Below are 19,368 nucleotides of genomic sequence, written 5' to 3'. Positions count from 1 at the left end.
CTCTCGACATCAATGAGTTTCAAAGTATCCTCCATAAATAAATATCACGAGAAATAACCCTTTACAAACTTATACTAATAAATAATATTAAAATTTGCTATTATGAAGTTAAAAACACACACCATATTATACTATATATATTTTGCAGATATTATATATATCATATTTTTCATAAATTTGAAAATTTAATTATATATTTTTATTTTATTTATTTTTAGATTTTAAAATTTATATTTATTTATTAACATGGTTAATTTTAGAATTAAAAGTGAAAGAATTAAATTCTAAATTTATTAAAATTAAGAGGAGTTATGACAAATTTTAACCATGTAAATTCACAAACTGAAAACCAGAGAAGGAAAATGTGCAGTCGGGGATTGTTACAGATGGTACAGAAAGTAGGTTGAAGAAGGTCATATTGTTTGGTCAATGGAATCCATAGCCATGGCGTTGAGAAAAGGAGCAGTATAAGTAGAAAGGCGATTGTTTACAGATACATTACAATTTACAACCATAGTCATTTCCTCTCGCCATTTCTCTTAATCTCAGTCTTTTAAGGTTCAAACAACACATAAGAATGTCGCCTTTGGCTTTTGTTTTGACTTTGAGCTGTTATAGACGTTGGCCATCCCGCTTCAGCACCCCCTATTCTCACAACCTTCTCGTTTTATTCTCTTCAACCGCCACCACCATTACCCCACCTAACGGAAAAGAGTCGCCGTCGAGTGGACCCGCTCCGCCTCCTATCCGAGTCGCACTCACCGAGTCAACAGGTCGAGCCGTGTTCGCCACTCGGAGAATTGGTGCTGGAGACACCATCCACACTGCTAAACCCATCGTATCTCATCCTTCTCTCTCTGCCATTACCACTGTCTGTTACTTTTGCCTCAAAAAGATCAACGCTGTTACTGCGTCTCAATCTCAAGGCGTTTCCTTTTGCTCTGAAAATTGCAAAGAAAGCTCCAAGGTTAAATGGGTTTGCTCTTATTGTTATTGTTCTTATCTGGGATTTTGATATAGTAACCAATTAGTTGATGATTGAGTCTGGGCAAGTCTTTTGAGTTAGGGAGCCTATCAAATGTTTGATTATTTAGCTTCAAGAATCAAAGCTAATCAGAAGCTGGAAACTTAAAGAATGAAAATTCAAATTGTACTAATTTTATTTTGTTTTAAACTTTGGAGTATGAAATTAAATAACGATATATTCCAAAAACAATTGAGTATGCTTCTTTTTGGTCTTATGCTATTAATTTGGGGTTTACTTGACATTGATTTTAGGTTTTTTATGATGTGGAGAAGAAAGCAGATTGGCTAGCTTTTGATGATTATTGCAGGTAAGAAAGTTTGCTTACTGTTGACTAGAGTGTCACTTAGATTTCCTTCATTTTGTATGTGCATTGTATGCTTCACTTTTTTTTTTTTCTTGTTTTCCCTTAGATTGAATAATTTTCCAGTAATCACTTTGCTGGGTTAGGCCATGAAAAGTTGAAAATTGTTCTGTTTATAGAAGACTGGGGTTTAGGGTTTAAGGATTTTAATAATTTAACAAACTAGCAACATCCCATGGGGAGTTGATTTCAGCAAGATTCTTGTTATGAATGGGATTAAAAGGGAAAGATATAGTGATTCCAGTGGATTTTTACAAGGTTTTAGGATTGATTTGATAGAAGTAGAGTGGTTGAGGGAGAGAGTGCAAGATATTCTTGCCTTGATTTGTTTTATATTCCTCTCTGTTAAAATCAATGCCCTGAATTTGCTTATTTTCGTCCCAAGGAGGTTTCAGGCTGATCATTGCAATCTGCTCTGCAATCATTCCTTTCAATAATTTACTATATATTCATGCTATCTTCTACCATTAAAAAGAACAATTTCCCATTTTTTTTTTTTTGTCTTTTGGGCATCCAGCTCTTCCCTTTTTCTTATAATTGTTCTAATGCTTAAAATGCAACATTAAAAGATGGCAGTAGTGTTTTTGAGGACACAGAAGTTTACGTACAATGATACATATTCTACAGTAAATTTATTTTGGTGTGCTGTTTCCACACTTTCTTCTGAAAGCTGTGTTAGATTTACTTTTATCTGAAAGAAGAAAATTTTCTATCTAGAAAGTGTTATTCAAATGAATGTTTCTACAATATATTTATTAAGTATTTCTTGTTTGTTGTGCTTAGAAGTTAGAACCCTGCTATTCATGCTGGTGATAAACCCTAAAGCATGATATGATATATCATAGCATTTACTTTCTTATTTCCAATTTTCTCTTTGTTAAGGACCCAAGGTCTGAAATATCCCCTTTTGGTAAAGCGGTTAGCTTGTATGGTCATATCAGGAGCTGCACCTGCTGGTATTCTCGACATACTTCAACCAGCTAACTTAACTCAAGGGATGATTTTAAAGGTGAGAAACATCCATCTATTTTGTAACAATGGTGATTTTGTTGATGTCCAAATGACAAGCATATACTGGCAGATCAACTACTGTAGTAGCATATTTGTTAACTGGTTACTAGTCCATCAAAATTATTAAAATGGCTTTGAAAAGCTATTGTTCTTTCCATCCTAAACAAACTAATTATCCATGTTTTTTTCTATTTTTAGTGCTTCCTTTTCCTTCATCCTTCAAGGAGATTCTGATATTTATTTCTTTCTGGCCTTCTCTGCTGTTTCCAACTTCATTGTGAAAAGGACTCTTTTTGAGATCATCCTATCTTGATCCATATATACTACAAAATGGTTAACAGGTATGTACTAATTTTTATGTGTGTATTGATAATTTCAGATGGAAGAGGGATTCCATTTGCTAAGAAATGCTTTGGTGAAGGCAAATATCGGAGATGAACATATGTCTTGTATCCTCCACTTACAAGAATACATGAGAATCTTTTTCCTGTATGTCTTTATTTACATGGTCCTATGCTAATTGTCTTCTTAGAGAACAGTTTTCTTTGACAGCAGGAAGTCTTAACGAAACAATGGTACACTGATGTGCTTGCACGAATTCGTATCAATGCATTCCGTATTGAATTGGCTGCAGGTGTATATGAAGATCTTCTTTCATTAGCTTCAGCCTCCATCGAAGCTGAAGCTGCAGTTGGAAATGCTATTTACATGCTTCCATCCTTTTACAACCATGATTGTGGTAAGTTTTCTTGTTTCTCTACTAGTGATTATTGTTTACCATGGTTACTTATCGAAGTAAGGATGAGCTTTTTTCACTTATTTTAAGGAAAATGTCTATTGATAGGGATAGATAATTAGTAAGTATAACTCTCTCAACTATAACCTTAATTCTGCCGGTTGGATTTTAAGAAATGTTGCCACTGTCTCTTCTAGGAGGTCCGAAGTTCAATAACCTTCATATCAATTTGACTATCAAAAAGGGGTAAAAGAGCTTCGGATAATGAATATGTAATGAGGTCAAATAAATAGAAATGAAGCCTCTTTTAAAGTTTATTCAAACAAAAGACCTTAAATGTGGTATGTGAATCAGTGAAGGTATATTGTTGTTGTGAGATGGTTAGGGTGTTTAAAAACAAAATTTGCTAATATTGAATTACAGACCCAAACACACACATTGTTTGGATAGAGAATGCTGATGCAAAATTGAAGGCACTCCGTGACATTGATGAAGGTACGCCTTCTACTGCTGGCTTTCGATATTTCTTTCTATCCTGGTCATTGGAAGTCATTTAGTTGTCCTGACTAATGGCTCCAAAAAACTGCCCCAAAGGTATCCCGAGGTTACGAATGAAATTGGTGGTTGGGAATGTTGTAGGTGAAGAGCTTCGGATATGCTACATTGATGCCAGTATGAGTTGTGATGCCAGAGAAAGTCTCTTGTCTCAAGGTTTTGGTTTCAAGTGCAATTGTCTGAGATGCATGTCTGGTGATTAAGAGATCTATGATGTTCAGTCTCCTAGGATTAGAAGGATGTACTGTATTTGTATGTCAATAGTTTCTTCGACATTAGTAAGAGGTGGTAAAAGAACATAGTCCATTTTTGGTAGAAGGCTGCTTGTAATTTAGGAGCTTTTTTAGTAGTACCTAAATTGAAACAATAAATATGCAAGTTCCAAAGGAAAGAAAATGGTGGAACCTGAGTTCATTATTCAGGGTGCTGGATGGGTTTGATATATAGAACTGGAAGTGGGTCAGTCAGATTTGAGAGCCCAAATTACTTTTCAGTAATAATATTTAGATTTGCTATTTCCTTTGTAAGAATGTTTGTCTAGAGTGCAGCCTATATAATTTTGATTACATAAACATAATTAATTATTTTATATTTTATAAATGATGTGAGGTCAGTGAAGGACAACGTTGTATAAAATCAATTTTCTTACTAATATTTATTCATTATAATTATGATAAATAATAAATATTTTTGGTTCATTAGTTTATTTTATTTCTTTCCGGTGTTTGTTATTTTATAATATCATAATCATACCTATGCTAATAATTTGTATTATATATATATTGATGCATTCTTGTATTAATGCCCAATTCATTTTATTTTCCTATTATATCATGTTTTATATTGTGCTTTAGTTAATAGTTTGAATTACATAATTTTGGGAAAAAATGTATGTATCTGTATCAGGTTAGTGTTATCATTGTAACGTATCCATTAAAAGATATATGAAAAACAATCTATACCTATATATCAAAACTATCCCGTTGAGGGGCCTTTTTTTTCATTTCATGTTTTCTTGGAAAATTACGGAATAGGTATATCATTATAATAAATAATTGTTAATAAAGAGTTTAAATATTATATTATAGTTGATTCTAAGTCAAATTCAAAACATCCAACTTGAGCTTCAACTCGCTTAGACTCAATTTGTCCAAATGGTTCATTCCATTGTTTAAAAAATAATGGAAATATGTAGAACGTGTCATTAACACTATTATATATATGATTAATGTACACTTTAATCCCTAAAGTATATCATTTTCCTTATTTGGTCTTTAAACTTTTTTTTGGCTTAGTCCCTAACATTATCAGACCTTTTCAATTTAGTCCTTTTAAACGCTAAAAACTAATGTTAGGCTATTCAACCAATCATATGATGACATGATGTCATAATAATGTCATCATCCGAAAAACTTAAAAATCTTAAAAAATGCAAAAAAATTATAAAAAGTCCTAAAATGTTAAAACTATAAAAAAAGTTAATTTCTTTTAAAATATTACAAAATTTAAAATTTATTATTTTAAAATTTTCTAAATCAAATCTACTAGAGCTTGAACATGAGATTGTTGTCTCATGGAAGAATATAACTTTCTATAATTGTTTTATGATTCAATCGATCGAAATTTATAATTAAAATGTATTTTTAAATGATAAATTTGGATAATTTTTTTCAAATCATTTAAACAAAAAATGTTAATTTATTTCAAATAATTTTTTAATTATTCCAAATATTTTTTTGTATTGATTTGTCTCTAAACCAATATCTTATATTCAGTAAATAAATTTTTTAAAAGTGAAATGTATATCTAAATATTAACATACGCATCTCTTGCCTTAAAATCTTTGAATCCAAATATTTTTTGAATTCTTAATATTTATGATCACAATTACAAATCAAATGCCCACATATATCCGAATGTGCCTTCATTCTCCCTGACTCTATCACTATTAAATGTTTGACCATTCTAAAGAACTAGAGCACAAACCAAAGAAAACATGTGCATGATGATGGATGAAGGAAGTTTAATCTAGACATTAATTAGGAGTCAAGTCAAATAAATATGATACCAATATTGTTGAGAAAGTACTAAAATTAATGTATTTGAAATATTAAAAATTGATATAAAGAGTGATTCAATTTTTATTAATCTATTTTTAAAATGTGGTTTTATAAAAAGAAAAATCGGATTTTTAGCTAAATACAATTTTATATCAAAATTTTAATATTTTAAATGCGTTTAGTGACCGTATACTTTATTCCAATATATTTTTAAAATTTTAAATTTTTACAATATTTTATAATTTCTATTATATTTTAAATTCTTAAAAAATATAACATATTTTAAATATATATATATATTTGCATTTTTAAAATATTGTTTAGGTTTTTTTGTGTTGATGAAATTCAATGAGATGTGGCAATTAATGATTAACCGGATATCCCGACAATATATTTTTTTTAATGTTGAAAAGACTAAACCAAGTAGGGACTAACTGGGAACATTTGATATAGTTAGAGGATTAAGCCATAGCCTGAATCTGCGGGCAGTTGTAATACGGAAGAGAAAGAAAAATAGAAATTTGAGGATTTAAATTTCATAACTTGTTGAATTTAAAAGTTAGGGTTTTCAACAAAGCATGTAGGGATAGGGATCTATCCCAAATCTACAGTCCCACACCCTTTCTTTCCATACATATTTAAATCCGAAGTAGCAAAGATGAAGAAATAAAGAAGTCCCCGCCATGTTAGCCTCCTTGATAAGAAGCGTGAATTTTTTTTTTTTTTGTTGTTGAAAGAAATGACATAAAGAGAGCCTTTGCATGAGAAGTGTCTTTAAATAACATGGAAAAGAAAATTAATATTAAACTATACCTAATTCTCATCTCATCCCTCCCTTAAATTCACCCCATTCTGCTTCTTTCTTTTATAATACTCCTTTCAATCTCATTTTTATGATCCCAAACCCAACTTTTTCTTTTTTGCTCCATTAAATATTTGAATTATTTTTGGTGTTGTTGTGGTTTCTTTGGTTAGTTTACTAGTGTTAAGTTGTTAAGCCAACCATTTTATTTTGAACCAACCAAAAATGCTTTAATTTGTTGATCATACATTTCTTTCTTCTCAACTTCTCCGTTTTCTTGGAACTTGATGGGGGCCTTGTTCCTCAATTGTTTCTCTGTACCACCAACTGCTTTCAATAAAGGTGGGTCGGGGAGGAAGAAGCGCAGCAACTGTAGCAGTTTCGTACATTGCCAAGGGAGTGGTGGAAAAGCAATCAAAACTGCTGGGGTTTCTTCTGTTGTGAAGGAAAGGTCCAAAATGGTTAATGGTGGTGATCGTAGTGCGGCGCTTATGGATGCTGGAAGCCTAATTGTGTCGCCAAATCAAGCTGATATTGCAGTTAAAGATTTGGTGCCTTATGGAGGATCAACTACTAGCTTAGTGGAGTTGCAAGATGGTATTGGCATTGTCAAGTTCCTTAGAGGGAAGGAGTTTTTCATTACTGGTTCTACAGGATTTCTTGCCAAAGGTACGTACCTGTTTTTTTTCCCCGACCGGGCCGGGCCAAACATAGACTTAGATAAGAAAAATAACATGTTTTCAATGTTTGTTTTCTTATATTAATTATACGCAGTTCTTATTGAGAAGATTTTACGAACTGTGCCTGATGTTGGGAAGATATTTGTGTTGGTGAAGGCTAAAAGCAAAGAAGCAGCAATGGAAAGATTGAAAACTGAAGTATGTTATGTAGAGTTCTGTCTTGCTTTCGTTATATAACATGTTTGAACCAATATTCTTTTTCCTGCTATTGAATCAAACTTTAGTCTTTGGTTTTGGTTTTGGTTTTTTTGGTTTTGTTTTAGATAATAAATGCAGAGCTTTTCAACTGTCTACAACAAACATATGGGAATAGTTACCAAAGTTTCATGTTGAGCAAACTTGTCCCTGTGGTAGGAAATGTTTGTGAATCTGATCTTGGATTGGATGATGAATTAGCTAACTTGATTTCAAAAGAAGTCGACATTATTGTGAATTCTGCAGCTAATACAACTTTTGATGAAAGGTTAATTACTTTTATTATTAAATTTAAAATAAGATTGTGTAACCTTTAAGATTATAAAATTTAATTGAAAACAATTTGCAGATATGATGTGGCCATGGATATAAATACAAAAGGAGCATCCCATCTCATGGGTTTTGCCAAGAAGTGCAAAAAACTTAAACTCTTTTTACAAGTGTCAACAGGCAAGCAATTAAACCCAACATTTCTACACATATATAATTTGAAGGATATATAGATTTTAGCTGATAAGCAGAATATTACATGTGCAGCATACGTGAATGGCCAAAGACAAGGAAGAGTTATGGAAAAGCCATTTGACATAGGAGATTGTATTGCAAGGGAAAATTTAATTGCTGAAACCACGCCAAGATCTATACCCGAGTTAGATATCGAAGAAGAGTTTGGATTGGCTCGCGATACCAAGGAAGGTTGTCATGAACGTGAACTGGCTCAGAAAATGAAAGAATTGGGTCTACAAAGGTGAGTATTCTCATTCTCTTCTTTCCATAGTGGTTTTCTTTAAGCTTGTGAATGTGCACAATATATCATGAACATTTGGAATCATACTCGTAACTTAGAAAGTTTAATATTGCAAATCATTACTTGTCTGCTCCTCTGTGATTGGTACTACTTTTCTGTTTCTTTTATGCATTGACGTGATGATTTAACACCTGATCAGGGCTAGAAAATATGGATGGCAAGACACCTATGTGTTCACCAAGGCTATGGGAGAGATGATGATCAATAATATGAGAGGAGAAATACCGGTAGTGATAATACGACCAAGTGTCATCGAGAGCACCTGCAAAGAACCATTTCCTGGATGGATGGAAGGAAATAGGTATCTCTTGCTTTAAGTTCATATATATAATGCAATCGTTTCTAGCAAAAAATTTGAGCGTTGCGGTTTTGTTTCTGTCTTAGGATGATGGACCCAATAGTATTATGCTATGGGAAAGGGCAGCTAACAGGTTTCTTGGTTGATCCCAATGGAGTTCTTGATGTTGTAAGCTATTGTTGTCTGATTTATCCATAAATTCTGATACATTGTTTTTGATGAACTAACAATAGCAAAATATCGGAGTACAGGTTCCAGCAGATATGGTTGTGAATGCAACCTTGGCAGCCATTGCAAGACATGGAATGACCCCAAAACCAGATATTAACATCTACCACATCGCATCATCAGTTGTGAATCCACTGGTTTTCCAGGATTTAGCCAGAATGCTCCATGAGCACTACAATTCAAGGCCTTTTCTGGACTCGAAGGGTACCCCAATCCACGTTCCGTCAATGAAGCTGTTCAGTTCCATGGAGGATTTCTCAGCTCACCTCTGGAGAGATGCTATGCACCAAACTGGATTGCCAGCATTGGCATCTTGGAGCGGAAAACTGTCGCAGAAGCTCGAAGCGGTGTGCAGAAAGTCTGTGGAGCAAGCAAAGTACTTGGCTAACATATACGAGCCATACACATTCTATGGAGGAAGGTAAGTCAATTTTTACATTAAATCTCAGTTTCAGCCATGGATTTCTCATTTGCATATAATCTTCAAATCTTGGTCAACTGACAGAGAAAAAAAAACATTAAATCAAACAAATGTTAGGTTTGACAACAGCAACACCAAGAGACTACTGGAGACCATGTCTGAAGAAGAGAAGGTAAGCTTTGGATTTGATGTGGAAACCATAGATTGGAAAGATTATATAAAAAATGTGCATATTCCTGGGTTAAGGAGGCATGTAATGAAGGGCAGAGGGATGTGTTCTTCACCTATTAGCTAGATTTTCCAATAATTATGTATGAAATAAATGCTTATACATTTTCTTTATGTTACAAAAAACCAAAGAAGGCAGAGAAGTCTAGCCTTCTTATTCGTGATGTAATTTAACTCTCTTGGGGGTTTTTATCATTAAAGTTCATCTTTCTCTTCTTCTTCCTTATATATATATATACATTAATCCATCCAACGACACAATCTAAACAAAATAGCTAATAAAATCCATTGCAACATTGAATCAAATCCTACTTTTCAATTACAAAATAAACATAAGTTTCTTTACCGTACAATCACCACCTATACCAATCTGCCACACAAATGCAATTAATACAAAGATTAAATCAAAGGGAAATATAAACAAATGATTTTGGATGATTATTTTCTAAATCTTACTTGTGTTGGGGTAAGGACTAAAAGCTGGAGAAGCAAACGCGAGGAAATCAGAATCATGTTCCAAAATGTCCACTGCTTTTGCATCTAAAGTAATCACGGCTTTAATGGCTTTACCCTAGTCAATCGCTTTTGAAACGAAGGCATTGGCAAAGGAATAATAGCGACTCTCACTCCACCCCACACTCGACGAAGTTGGCTGTCCCCACCGAAATCAGCTTCGTTTCCGTCGAGAGTATTGGACTTCAACCAACTGGTGCAATCGAAGAACTCCACTTCGCCTTGTGGGGCAATCTTGTGGGGCAATGTCCGCCACCTGATTGTGTTGAACCGTCATGAATTTCAACGCGTCCCCACTTTGCAATACGGAAACTTAATTGTTGAAAATGTCCATTGCTTCTCTCACCAACTCTATGTCTCTTTCAGTCGAATTATATGTCGAAATGGCGGCGCAATACAGAGTCGGGTAATCTCGGCTTCATTCTGGTTCGTAAATTCACTGACTGGGTTAAGACCGACGGTTTTGAACGTCCCGATCCGGCTCAAGAAGCCAACATGCAGGGCGAACTCAGAACATTTTTTCTGGAAATTTTAATTTTTTATGCTCTATGTCTTTATCATTTTTAAGGGATTAAATTGAATTTTTATGATTTTAGTGGTGGCCAAAGTTTAATTTTAACTTTACTAATTTTAAATTTTAAATTTTTTTAAAAGGCTAAATAATAGTTTTTCATTTTAAGAGAGGTCGGGCCCTTGCGAGCCCCCCTAAATTTGCCTCTGCCAACATGGCGTCATGTCGTATTTCCATAGAAATGCAGCGAGAGTTACGGTTCAAGTGGGATGCTTGAGACGTTTGCTTTTGGTCTTGAGCTTTAGAGTGGTCGTGGCATGGTTTCTGAACATGAATCTCCTTGTGATATGCCACCTTTCTTGGAATCAAAGGCTTTCGGTTAAAGGTAAGTAGTTTTGTGGGGTAGACTCTAGCGGCAGAAACAACCATGATCCCACGTCTAACATATATGGGTTCGTAATTCTCCATTGGAATCTCGATTGAAAGCCACTCAACTTTTGAAGAAAGCCGAAATCGTTATCCCATCGATGCCCTTGTGGGAACCACACAAGGCAATGGCGATCTCGACACAGTCGAATGAGTTGACTTGAATGGTAATATGGGGCGGTGTTGAAGTTGGGATACTGCAAAAGCTTTGGCATGGAAGCAATTGTTTCAATGACTCTAGCACCATTTGCGCCATGCAATCAGCTAAGCAACCCTTAACCCTGGCTATGACACTCCTTTATCGTAGGAACCAATATATAGGTTTTCGATTATCCAACCAGACAAAAGGTGTATTTAGTTTTAGTTCTAAAAAATACTTTTGGGATAAAAAACACTTTTTAGATAAAAATATTCCTAAACAAGCTATTTTTTAGAGAAAAAATACTTTTTTCAAGTGAAAAATTAGCACAAAAGTACTTTTTTGAAAAGTTAGAAATTTTAACTTCTCACTAAAAATGTTTTTTTTTTCCCTCAAAAGCATTTTTTAGCTACACTAAGCCAAAGTGTAAGATTTAGAGTATGAATGAGGCCAGGGTCTTTGAGATGGAGAAAACCCAAATTCTAAGGCTTCCTAATCCTAGATAGGGTTGGATTCTTTTAAAAAATCGATTTCGAATGGGTGAAATTATAAAAATAATCTGGTCAAGTACAATTTGAAAAGTAAAATAATCTAATTTTGAGATATTTACAAAAATGACTTTCAATAAATAAAAATAAATGTAGTAAGATTTAAGTTTAAACTCAAAAAATTAATTTTATTTGCTTTAAAAAAAAATAAAAGAGTTAATGTAATCTTATTTGTTTAAAAAAACAATTAAATTAAACTTGAGGTGGGGTGAAATCGAGTCAAATCTTCTATTAAATTTTGAATTTGTGTTAAAGGTGAATTTTATTTTCTTAAGAGTCGGAGTTGGATGGATTAATCAAGCTTTTGGTTGGGGTTGGGGTGGGCAAAAATTTGCCCCGTACAGTTGCCATCCTAGTATGAATGCACATCTCCAAGTCAACATGCTCTGTTAGTACACTTAATTTTTTAATTCTTTTATTGATGTGACATGTCATATCAATATTATTAATGATCAAATTAGTCAATTGACGATTTTTGTTAATAAAATAATTAAATAAATTTTTTTGTGTGATTAATATTCCAGATCATATCCTTCAAATTTTCAATAAAATGATGCAACTTTTTATTCTTTTGAAAATTTGTAAGTTAAGACATCATTATGCCAGTTCTTTTAGTGCATGGACAATTTATGAGCAATTTAATTTTTCATTATTTATCAGACTAAATAAATGGATATGAATAAAAATAATTTCTACGCAACGTGCTTATAATCCATCATTTGTCTTTATATTATTTTACCATATGTAATTATTTATCATATTTTTAATAAAATTAATCAAAAGTAAATTCCTTATTAATATATACTACCAATTTTGGAATAAAAGAAATTCGTTAGTAATCTTATTCAAAACTAAAATTAATAAATTATATTTTTAATATTTTTTTGGCAAAGTTCTGAGATTCTCCACTTTTTATTTTATTTTTTGAAAATGCATTTTATTAATTACATTTAGCAATATAATAAAAATTACAAATCTAATAATTTAAGTACGCTGTAGTAAATTTGATTTGAATATAAGTAATACTTTGAATATACCAATAAATTTAAAAAAAATGTATAGGTAATTTAAACAAATGTAAGATTAGTAAATTAAATTAAATTTGAATTTTTTAATTTTAAAAAATAATATTATGTTGAAAATGAAAATATGATATTATCTAATAAAAATGAAAAAATTAATTAATATATGAACTTTTAAAGTATTAAATTTATTTACTTTTTTTACACAGAGTATAGATTTCAAAATAAAATTGATTTTTTTTTAAACCTCAACATTACATCGAATAGCGGTTCATATATCAAGGGTTTTAAATGACAATAATCCCTACTATATTTGTTCTAAACATTGGTTACAAGAAAATATATTTCAAAAATATATTTCAATTTAGAATTTAAATTTAATTTTGTTTGCTATAAAATTATATAAAATTTAGTAATTATAAAAACGTGGGAATAATATTTTTAATATGGCAGGGTTTTATATAGAAATGATTTTACATGACAATAATCTCAACTATATTTTGTTTAAATTAATTATGGCCACATGCCACATAGTCGAAGACACGATGATTTAAAATAGTGGTTGGTTTTTTGGGAAAAGGAAGAATTTTAGAGAAAATAAATATTTTTTAAAGAAAGAAAAATAATAAAAATGAAAAATGTAAATATTAAAATCTAGATTTTGGGTTAATTTTGTTTTAGGATACACGGTCATGTTCAATACTTTAAATCGTTATTTCATTTATGCAATATTTTATTTTATTTTATTTACACAATTATATTTAATTCATTTTCTATGATATATTTTAAAATTAAAAATAAATTTAGTTTTAATGGAGATACCATTAAAAGCCTAAGGGTGATATACCAGATTTTAATGGAGATTGGTTAAGAAACTGACACATTATATCACATAAAATAATATAATAATAAAATTTGAAGTTGACAACTCTGCATGTAATAATAGCTTAATTAATTTAAAACAATGTCAAAATCAAGATTACATGAACCAAGTAGAAGATGGAATAATATATTTTTGTTTCGATATTCATCCCAAGACTCATTCTCCTTTTCTTTTCTAATTTGGTTGAAATTTAGATTAAATTAATTGAATATGACGACAACAAAATTTAATTGATTAAATATATATATATTTTTTGTAAATATAAGGAAATACGTTATTTTTAGAGAAAGTGTTAAAACGCATCTAGCTAAACGAGCTTTTTTACTGATATGTTAGATAAAACGTATTTAGTTAGACTCTCTTTTTTCGTAATTATCAAAAAACGTGTCTAATTAAATGCATTTTTCTTGACATTTTAACAGGTAGGAGTCTCGACCCCCTAAAATAAAATGTTTTCTATTTAGACCCTTTAAAATTTTAAATTAATAAATATAAAATTACACTTTGACTCTCCTAAAATGATAAAATTTTAATTTAATCCTTTAAAAATTATAAAGATATAGTCTATTAAAATGATAAAATTATATTTTATTATCGTAAAAATTATAATTTAATTTATTTATAAATTTTTTTTTCACTTTGCCCTATTAGCAGAAAAACTCATCTACTTAAGTGTGTTTTCACTCTCTTTTAAAAAAAACTTAAATTTCTAAATTTAAAAATAAAGAAACCTATTTTATCAATTAATATTTTTCAATATATTTAATTAATTTAACCTGAAATTTAATACCATTCAAGTACACGGTTTCATTTCTATTTTATATCTCAAATTTTATTGTGAATAATCAAACGAAAATAACTCATTAATAACTTAAATTTGGAACTTATGAATACACCGGGAACCTAAATGGTAGAAACAGCAACATATGCAAAGCAATTTTTATTTTTAAAAGTTAAAACACTTCTGTTTTAATAAATTTAAAATTTAATCATTATATTTTTATTTTAAGAATTTAATTCTTTTATTTTTAGATTTTTAAAATTAAAGATTAATTATTAATATTGTTAAAATTGTTTTATTAAAATTAAATTTATTACAACTTCATATTTTTGATTTCATTACTATCAAATAAGTATTTTTATTTTAAAATATTACATTAATAAATTTAATAAAAATTATAACATTAACAATTTCACTTAAATTTTAGAATAAAAAAAAATCGAAATCTACGTATATCTATGATTTTAAACTTATTTAGAATGTTCTAACTTTGAAGTTTTACTCCGCGTGTGGTTGCTGACCGTTCTAGTGCCAGACTGCCAGGCAAAGTCCAACAAAGAAAATTCATGGACCTAAAAAATCTCAAATTAAAAAAAAGAAAGAAAATCAAACAGAAAATGAACAAAACTATTAATGGCTCATAGATTAGATTTATATTTTCTTTATGTACGGAAATTTGGAAAGGAACAAAAAGATTTAGCCAATTTCCTCAAAGTTTCCTCCCAAGTCGAAGAAGAAGTCCTAATAATTTAGGACTGTTGGGGTTGTTTTCGTTTCCGTTTTGTTTCCTTCATTTCTGCTTCTGATCCCCCGTTTGTAGGAGGGAAAAGAAGAGAGATTGAATGGAGAGTGTAGTATGGCAAGGGTTGGCTTTATCTGGAATTTTCTCTTGGATTGTAATTACTTGTTATTTCGATGTAACGAAAAAGATTAGATCTTTGCTGCAACCTTGGGTGTCTCACCATGTTGTCTCTGGCACTTCTATCATCCTCAAGATCCAGGTTTGCACCAAAATAAGCAATACCCAGATTCTCATTTTTCCTTTTTCTTTCATCATTTGTGTTCTTTTTCCTCTCTAAGCTTTTCTGATTATACTAATTGTTTTTTTTAATATTTTTTTAATTCTTTTGTCAGAAACATCAGCATAAATTCTTGGATGCTCTCTTTTCAGGGTTGTCTTGTATAGTTTCTGTGCCCTTTTACACTGCGTTTCTTCCTTTGCTTTTCTGGGTATGTTTTCTATTTTGCTTTCTCTTCGCGGATAATTTTGATTTGTAATTTTTCTCATTGGTTATTTCCTTTTATGATGTTTCCAGAGTGGGCATGGGAAACTGGCTAGGCAGATGACCCTGTTGATGGCTCTCTGCGATTATTTAGGGAACTGCATAAAGGTTTTTGTTTTAAACATGGTTTCATCATTTCTTTTTGGGTAATGTGTTGAATGAAGTCTTAGAGTTAATATTGATTTGGTTTTCTGATTGTGGAGTCTGTGGTTTTAGGATGTGGTTTCAGCTCCTAGACCAAATTGCCCTCCTGTTAGAAGGATAACAGCTACCAAAGATGAAGAAGAAAATGCTTTGGAATATGGGTTGCCTTCTTCTCATACTCTGAATACAGTGTGCTTATCAGGGTATGGATGTTTCCTATTTACATATAACTTTTGATTGGTAGCTTTTCTAGATTTTGTGGTCCTTATTTTATTAATAAGTTTTTCTCTAAATGACTTTGAGAAAATTAGTTATGTAGACGCAAATATTAAGCCATGTAGGAAGTGCGTCGAGGGTATCTACTAGGTGTGACTGATTTGCTTATTACCCTTCAATATTTCAAGACACCTAGCTCACGATAATTATGAACGTAGAAACTTCATAATTCTCATGAGTTGAGAATCGGAAAACAAGTTGAAAACTTAAAGAAAAGCCATAGGTCTGATGGATTGTCAGCCCTTTACAATAAATTAAGTGCCCTTATATTTTTCCTTGTCAATTTATTGGCTGGTATTTTCCAGATTCCTTGTATGCTATGTGCTATCCTACACACAGTGTGAAGATGCTTTTGTGAAACTTGGTGCAGTCACCCTTGCTTGCTTGCTTGTGGGTTTCATTGGCTTTGGTAGGTTAATTTTGTTCAAAAGTTCTTGATTTTACTCTCGGCTTTCCTTATTGCAAATATTAAGCTGAATTTGGTTTCATTGGTAGGAAGGATATACCTTGGCATGCACAGCTTGATTGATATAATTGGTGGTCTTGTCTTCGGGTTTATGATTCTTGCAATCTGGCTAACAGTCCATGAATATGTGGATGCCTTTATTGTCTCTGGACAAAATGGTAAGTAGACCTATAGTCGGCAAATTTTTGCTTCATAGGCTGAAAGAGTCTGTCCAAGCAGGTTGAATTATTATCAGTCCAATTAGGTGAATAGAGATCTAAACCAAGGACTATTTTCTGCATAAAGAGGAGATGCGTGCCACAACAGAGGCTAGCTTGTAGTTCCTGTGATGATGTGAATAGTTTAGTCAGTCTTCTATTTCCCTACCTTTGGTTCTGTTGATTAAAATGACCAGCAGCCTTCTTTACTTACTAAATATGATTGGTAATCTTAATGCTTGAGACATAATTATGCTTCTGGTTCTAGTTAAATTTTTTAATGTTGAAACATAATACATTTTTTCTATATTGTTTATGCTTACTTTTCTGTTGTAGTTACATCATTTTGGGCTGCCCTGAGCTTCCTCTTACTTTTTGCTTATCCCACTCCTGAGTTTCCAACTCCAAGTTTTGAGTATCATACTGCCTTCGACGGTGTTGTGTTTGGAATTGTAAGTAATTTATCACCCATATGGCATTGATACAATTCTTAGCTACTCTGTTATCGCCAGAATTGTTGTAGGAATGCATCTTTGATGAATTACTGCCTCTAAAGTTAAATTAGCAATATTGAATGCATACAGATGAAGAACAGAGGCATGAAAAAACATGAAATTGGTATTCGTGAGAACTTAGATGCATGGCTTTCATTTAAGAGAAGGAAATTAACTGTCTCTGGGGCAGATGCTGTATCATCCTGTTTTGATAACATAGCTGATAATGTTTGGGCCTTGACAATGTCAAAGTTGGCCTGTACTGCTTTTGTTTCAAATCATTTGCTTATACAAACTTCATTCTTGTCAAACAACTAGTATATGTTTACAGTTAGAAATATTTAGAGGTGAATTTATGGTATACAATATAGCTTATAGAATTCCCACATTAGACTCCTATCCGTTGAGTACAAGAAAGTTAGCTTTGATATGTCAGGCTCTTTCAGGAACTTAGGATTTGCATGATTTACCACACCAAAGAGAATTTCCCCTTGCTTCTTTCCAAAAAGCCTATGGTTAGATAGGAAATCACCATTTCTCAGCATTTTCTCTCTTGACAGCATTAGGGGAGTGCCAGTTGCTGTATCAAAGATACTTTCTGAAGCTGTTGGGATCATTTAGAAGATGCATCAGGAGAAATTTTAAGCTAGGGTTCTGCATTTTGACTAGTATTATTGGTATGAATACATGGATATCAACATACATTCCAACACAAAAAAGATGATGAAAATTTATCAGTTAGAAGGAAAGTAACTAAGAAGTTATGAAGGTAGATGTGGTTGGTGTTCTTCAAACATACTGTACGGTGTTTGGTACTATTATAATTGTAAACTACCACATCTTGGAAATTTACCGGGAGTGCAATTCTGCACCTTGTTATTGGAATTGAATATGGAATAGAGATAGTATTCATTGTTTCTATGAAATGCTTCCTATTCAACCTATTGTGGTTCCTTTACATCTAGTGACGGAGATAACGTCTCCGTCATCCAAGTGGTATTGGATTCAGTTCTTCTATTTCAGTGGCAGTTCGGCACCCTACCTTGTTGATGAAACAGATCAACTACTCTACTGGTATCGTAACCTAGTCCTTTGCTTTAAAGCATGTATTTATAGGAGCTGAAAGGTAATTCATTCAACTGCAAAGACATGCATGTTACTTCATAAGTGAGCATCATTCATTGAGATAATAAAATTGTTTAGTAACTTTCTCTTATGGAAACAAAAAATGTAGAATATTTGCATTGACATTCATCTATTTGACCTGAAGTGTTAATGTTGAGCAGGTCACCGGGATTCAACAGACATATCACCAGTTCCACCATGAAGCTGTTCCACGAATATTTACCTCGCAACTCACGATCCCTACGTTTTTGGGAAGAATGCTAGTTGGGATACCGACAATCCTGATTGTCAAGTTCTGCAGCAAGGCTCTTGCGAAATGGATTCTCCCAGTAGTGTCAAACACATTGGGAATCCCAATAAAATCAACCAGCTACATCCCAATGCTTAATGGTTCAGCTACAGACAAGAAATCCAGTGAGATAAAGCAATCAAGTTATATCCACAAGATGTTATTCTTCTCTCAACAAGATTTATTTGATGTCGACACTGGTATCCGATTCCTTCAATATGCAGGCCTTGCGTGGTCCGTGGTAGATCTTGTCCCCTCCCTCTTCTGTCACCTGAGGTTGTGATGCTTCTCCTTGGGATTGGATCTACTTGATTAGCCTGTTTTAGTGGCAGCTTGCAGCTTATTTGTAAATTTACATTTTTTTTTTTGGCTTTGCTTTTGTTTGGTACTGAATTTGCCCATTATCTTTATGTTAATGAAATGGTCTCCAAGGGTAGTTAAGCAAATTATTTGCCTCATCTTCCGACTGATCTGCCCTTTGGAAATATTTTTAGTCCTTGGCTTCATTCCAAATTGACGATATCAATCCTTTCTCTGTTGCCCATAATTTCATAGCACTTCCTGGAGGCCATTTGCCAATCACAAATTATATCATTCGTCACCCAATTATTAGCTTTTCAATTTTGTAACTACCATTTTCGGTTAAAGTTAGTTTTTTCTTAATTGGTATAATATCAGATTTAGTACCTTTTTATTATTATAAATTTTAATTTTAATTTTAAATAATTCAAATTGATCAAAGATTAATGTTTCCTTTTGAATAAAATTGTAAATCCAGGTTTCATAGTTTTTGGTCAGAAT

At 32.1% G+C, this 19,368-nt stretch overlaps 3 protein-coding genes across 3 annotated transcripts; all 3 read left to right on the top strand.

The window, feature by feature from the left end:
- Nucleotides 1–278: 278 nt before the first annotated feature.
- On the top strand, nt 279–4,375 carry LOC108454712 (histone-lysine N-methyltransferase ATXR4). Its single transcript, XM_017753259.2, has 7 exons — nt 279–967; nt 1,279–1,334; nt 2,271–2,397; nt 2,779–2,848; nt 2,959–3,138; nt 3,559–3,630; nt 3,775–4,375. Exons 1-7 carry the CDS (start codon nt 578–580, stop codon nt 3,891–3,893), a joined length of 1,014 nt encoding a protein of 337 aa, XP_017608748.1. The 5' UTR covers nt 279–577; the 3' UTR covers nt 3,894–4,375.
- Nucleotides 4,376–6,181: 1,806 nt separating this feature from the next.
- Nucleotides 6,182–9,692, top strand: LOC108454903 (fatty acyl-CoA reductase 2, chloroplastic). Its single transcript, XM_017753526.2, has 9 exons — nt 6,182–7,221; nt 7,327–7,430; nt 7,556–7,755; nt 7,837–7,937; nt 8,025–8,235; nt 8,435–8,596; nt 8,680–8,761; nt 8,845–9,242; nt 9,360–9,692. Exons 1-9 carry the CDS (start codon nt 6,840–6,842, stop codon nt 9,535–9,537), a joined length of 1,818 nt encoding a protein of 605 aa, XP_017609015.1. The 5' UTR covers nt 6,182–6,839; the 3' UTR covers nt 9,538–9,692.
- A 5,096-nt stretch (nt 9,693–14,788) lies between these two features.
- Nucleotides 14,789–19,013, top strand: LOC108457263 (lipid phosphate phosphatase delta). The gene is made up of 8 exons (XM_017756229.2): nt 14,789–15,294; nt 15,428–15,523; nt 15,610–15,684; nt 15,793–15,923; nt 16,302–16,405; nt 16,492–16,620; nt 16,996–17,111; nt 18,440–19,013. The coding sequence occupies exons 1-8, from the start codon at nt 15,136–15,138 to the stop codon at nt 18,848–18,850; spliced, it is 1,221 nt and encodes a 406-aa protein (XP_017611718.1). The 5' UTR covers nt 14,789–15,135; the 3' UTR covers nt 18,851–19,013.
- Nucleotides 19,014–19,368: the final 355 nt, after the last annotated feature.

The sequence above is a fragment of the Gossypium arboreum genome, chromosome 9 (genome assembly GCF_025698485.1).
Source record: "Gossypium arboreum isolate Shixiya-1 chromosome 9, ASM2569848v2, whole genome shotgun sequence".
NCBI lineage: Eukaryota > Viridiplantae > Streptophyta > Magnoliopsida > Malvales > Malvaceae > Gossypium > Gossypium arboreum.
The sequence above is the reverse complement of the archived record's forward strand: the minus strand, read 5'-3'. Positions and strand labels throughout refer to the sequence as shown.

What these genes read in the sequence shown, in the direction of transcription:
- LOC108454903 (XM_017753526.2), top strand. Translation starts at nt 6,840, where the DNA reads ATGGGGGCCTTGTTCCTCAATTGTTTCTCTGTACCACCAACTGCTTTC. An exon ending in AAAGAATTGGGTCTACAAAG is followed by an intron (nt 8,236 to 8,434) that starts GTGAGTATTCTC and finishes ACACCTGATCAG; the next exon opens with GGCTAGAAAATATGGATGGC. An exon ending in CCAATGGAGTTCTTGATGTT is followed by an intron (nt 8,762 to 8,844) that starts GTAAGCTATTGT and finishes ATCGGAGTACAG; the next exon opens with GTTCCAGCAGATATGGTTGT.
- LOC108457263 (XM_017756229.2), top strand. Translation starts at nt 15,136, where the DNA reads ATGGAGAGTGTAGTATGGCAAGGGTTGGCTTTATCTGGAATTTTCTCT. An exon ending in CTATCATCCTCAAGATCCAG is followed by an intron (nt 15,295 to 15,427) that starts GTTTGCACCAAA and finishes TTCTTTTGTCAG; the next exon opens with AAACATCAGCATAAATTCTT. An exon ending in TATTGTCTCTGGACAAAATG is followed by an intron (nt 16,621 to 16,995) that starts GTAAGTAGACCT and finishes TTTCTGTTGTAG; the next exon opens with TTACATCATTTTGGGCTGCC.
- LOC108454712 (XM_017753259.2), top strand. Translation starts at nt 578, where the DNA reads ATGTCGCCTTTGGCTTTTGTTTTGACTTTGAGCTGTTATAGACGTTGG. An exon ending in ATTGCAAAGAAAGCTCCAAG is followed by an intron (nt 968 to 1,278) that starts GTTAAATGGGTT and finishes CATTGATTTTAG; the next exon opens with GTTTTTTATGATGTGGAGAA. An exon ending in CGGAGATGAACATATGTCTT is followed by an intron (nt 2,849 to 2,958) that starts GTATCCTCCACT and finishes GACAGCAGGAAG; the next exon opens with TCTTAACGAAACAATGGTAC.